A 3,848-nucleotide genomic window follows, 5' to 3' on the forward strand; every position below is an offset into this window, starting at 1 on the left:
CAGTGGCAAGTCTACAAGACGCTTTAGTCTGTGAAAACTAGTGCTGCCCCCTAATCAGAGAGACAAGGTGCAGCTCTTGAACGGAGTTTGACGTTGTCACCGGGACCAAAGTAGCAGAGGACTGTTGCAACACAGATCTTTTCTCGTAACGCAGGAAGTCTCTTAGTGGTGCACTGTTGCATATGCTAACTGTACTGGACTGGAAATAGGGGCTTAAGGAGTTTGACCCTTCTTGTAATGGTTAGCTCTGCAAAACTGCAATGTGCAGTAACAATTACTTAATTGATTAATGAAGTTGTTAGTTGCAGCTCTAATGCCATAGTGACGAATCACAGAGCTGAAAGGTGATTGTAGATGTACATTAAGTGGAACTGGGTATTATTCCCAGCCAGAGGTTGTGGCTTTTATGTAAAAGATCAGTAGACCAAGCACAAACGTTTTTTTTAAATGATGCCCTCTTTGACTTGAAAATGTTTGAAAACTCATCGGTCTAACCTTTGTTTAGTCCCTGTCTCAGGGTGATGGAGAGCTGTCCGGCCTGCCCACGCCTGACTCCACTCCGGAGCTTCCCATTAAGAACATGAAGGCCCTGCGGCACCATCAGTACGAGAAGAACCAGAACTGCAACAACGCCAAGGACAACAACCCCCAGTCTGGGCCCAGCTGCTCTGGATCCAGTCTGGGTTTCATGGCCGTTGTTGGGAACTCTTTGACCCAACAGGTGTTTCCCTTCTCTCATCACCACAGCAACAGTTTCAGCAACGGAGCAGCTCATGGAGCAGGTGCTTCTTCGACTTCACTGCACCTCCCAGAGGAGAGGAAGATCTCCAATGATGAGCGAGCAGCAGGAGCAGGAGGAGGTGGAGGTGGCGGGGGAGTCCCACATCACCACCACTCCCAGCAGTCCCTTCCCCAGACAGTGGTGGACGTGTCGGCATTGGATGAGCTGCTCAAGCACATCCATGAGGTCAGCGCGTCGGGGACCGGAGGCATCAAGGTTCTCACCTCCACCTCCTCATCCTCTCTGTTCCCCGGGCCCTCCTCATCTTCTTCTGGAGGACATAATCATCATCACCACCATCATCATAATCACCACGGCCAGACCCGCACCCACCACTACAACCACAGCCATCACCATAGCAACCACCACAACAATAACAGTAGCGGCAGTAGCAGTCACCATCACCAGCAGCAGATCCCTGAAACAGAATCCGCTTCGTATTACAGCACCTCCACGTTGCCGAGGGATGGCCTCCCCAAGCGCCTGGACGCACCGACTCAAAACTCCACCTCATCATCTGCCACTTCCTCTTCTTCCTCCTCCTCATCTTCCAACAACCCCACCTCCTCCACCTCCATCCCTTCTTCCTCCTCTTCATCCTCCTCAACTCCGCTCCAGCAGCAGGTGATTCCAGAGAGACCCGGAGGAAGCAGCGTCTCAGTGACACGCCACCACTCTCAACGCCAATCCCTCATCAAGATGGGCAGTGGGGGCGGCGCTGTGCCACGCAACCACAGCTTCAACCAACGGGGGCACGCACACTTTTTAGCCAGGATGAACACCAACAGCAGCAGCAACGGCCCCCCAGGCGCGAGCGGGGCAGCTAATGGGAACACCAACGACGAGAACCAGCGTCCATCGATCGCTAGCACTTGCCTGACACGGCAGCACAGTTACAGCGAAGGGCCACATGTGCAGCGGGCGGCAATCGTCCGGAGAACAGCGTCGCTGAAACCCCAAGTCCCGCCCAAACCGCTGTTCCTTCCGAACACAGCGACATCACCGGTAGCAGAGGCAGGAAAATACTACTAATACTACTGAGACTGAAAGAGGAAGTGGTGCCATTCCAACATGGCTCCTACAGCCCTAAAAAGCAAAGTTCTCCGTGTCTGCAGGGCTTGTGAGAAATAACAAAATGAGGGCATTGATGGGACGAAAAGACACAAAAGAGACTTCAGAGCTTTTTGTTCCCATCACTCCTCATTACGACCCTTCAGTTGTGGTTATCCTGCTGCTGAGAGGACGCCGTCCATCGCCTGTCTGAGTCACGACCGCTGCATTGTAGATGCTTTGCTCAAAGAGCAGAGCCACACAGACAGACACTCTGAGGATCGACAAATAAACAAGATCTCTGACTCATTTCTTCGGGTAGGCGGGGCTGCTCGTGGCGACTTTCCCCACACGACGGACTGCGGATCAAAACCGGCTCAGACGAGTCTGAAAAACATTCCAAAAGGAGGGCGAAAGATGTTAATGATTCAAAAGGAGTCCCCAAGGCTCGAGGTGGCCTGAAAAATTCTTGATTAATGCAGTTTTCTTATGAGTGCTTTGATCTAATGTCCCCAGTTGTTGCACCTTGGCACGGGGCCCGGATTTCATTTGCACAGATTCAAAAAGGCAGGGAATCGGACTGCTGCAGATCTGACATGAACTGAATCTGGGACCGCTGGGAGTGTTGAAGGTTTCTCCAGGACTCTGAGTGAAACGATGGCATTTCTTTCCACAGGAGAAATCAAACAAAAGTCATATAATGTCAAACAATGCCCAGAGGGTAATTCCTTTCCTTTGGAAGTCTGTTTGTCCCTCTGAATTCCGTCTGGAAAATTGAATTTGAGAGGACGGTTCACACTCAAGTCCAAAGGGGCAGAAAAAAAAAACAATGAGTTTTTTGTTATCACATCCAATGCTTCAAAATGACGGGATGTTCAAGAGATGGAGATTTTTGTACACCAACACATCAGCAGCACTTTGAGGAAAAGACGGTTGTGCTTTATGAGCTATGGTATTATATCCAAATGTCAAAATTCAACAGCCACCCTGATAGTCCATACAAACCAGATGAATGTTCTTTTTTATACCATATTGGTATCTGAAAAACAAAGAAAGCATTAATGTTGATGGTGTTTTGTACGGAGCCCAGGAGGTGTTCGAGGGAGGATAAAAGACTGCCTCAAATTAGAAATGTATGCACTCAATACACTCCTTCAATTTAGTAATTTGTATGTTCAGATTATTTAATTGATTCTCTTGAATTAATAATTACCCTCAAATGACTTAATGTGCCCCTTCCCTTCTCTCTTTTGCATCCGGCTTTATGTGTGAAAAGCTCTGAAACCTCAGAGCAGAATTTTCATGAACTGGCATCTGCAGGATCTATAAAATATGTTTAAAGGGAAGTGAAAGATAAAGTGAAAGTGTATTAAATCCGTCAAGTCCGCTGTTAACTTCAGGGTATTAATTAAGACATTTGAGGGAATAAAAATGTTTTCTCATCCCTTACTGAGCTCTGTAGTCATTTACAGCTTGAGGTAGTACCGAAAAGGGGAAAGAAAAGACAGCTCACAGAATGAAAAGTATAATAAAATTCAGCCTTTTTTTCAAAATGTCAATTCACCCAAACTACAAAAAGATGAATTATCTTATTTACTGCTAGTGCAGTGGTTCCCAAAGTGGGTGTCCTGCCCCCCTGGGGTACCAAGGGAGTGCAAGAGTCGTTCATTTTCAGTGTTTCTACTGTACATTTTACCAAAATTGACATTTTCGTTAACTACAAATTCACGTTGCGTCTTAAAACATGTCAAAAAGACAAGAAAAAGAAGCAATAAACATTAAAGTTACCATAGTAGCAAGACTAAGAGTCTGCAGCCAGTGAATGACAACCTACATACAGCCATATCTGTTTAAAGGTTATATATGTGAAATCTACTTTCCACTGAATGTTGCACAAGAGCACCAGCATCTCAAATAGGAACAGTTGGCGCTACGGCCAGCCAGACTTCATTGACAAAACAAGTAATTTTACCTTTCATAAAATACACTCAAACTGGACAGAAATAAAATAAAACTC

At 46.9% G+C, this 3,848-nt stretch overlaps 1 protein-coding gene across 1 annotated transcript in view; it reads left to right on the top strand.

Moving 5' to 3' along the window:
* Nucleotides 1–3,842, top strand: part of LOC118342660 (semaphorin-6D-like) — a gene marked incomplete at its 5' end in the record, with an annotated part of 55,991 nt that extends 52,149 nt beyond the window's left edge. The window contains 1 exon segment of the mRNA XM_035681270.1: nt 506–3,842. Coding sequence (XP_035537163.1) covers nt 506–1,813 — 1,308 coding nt within the window.
* Between the last annotated feature and the right edge of the window lie 6 nt (nt 3,843–3,848).

Source organism: Morone saxatilis, unplaced genomic scaffold, assembly GCF_004916995.1.
Source record: "Morone saxatilis isolate NCDOM2014 unplaced genomic scaffold, NCSU_SB_2.0 Contig9, whole genome shotgun sequence".
Taxonomy (NCBI): domain Eukaryota; kingdom Metazoa; phylum Chordata; class Actinopteri; family Moronidae; genus Morone; species Morone saxatilis.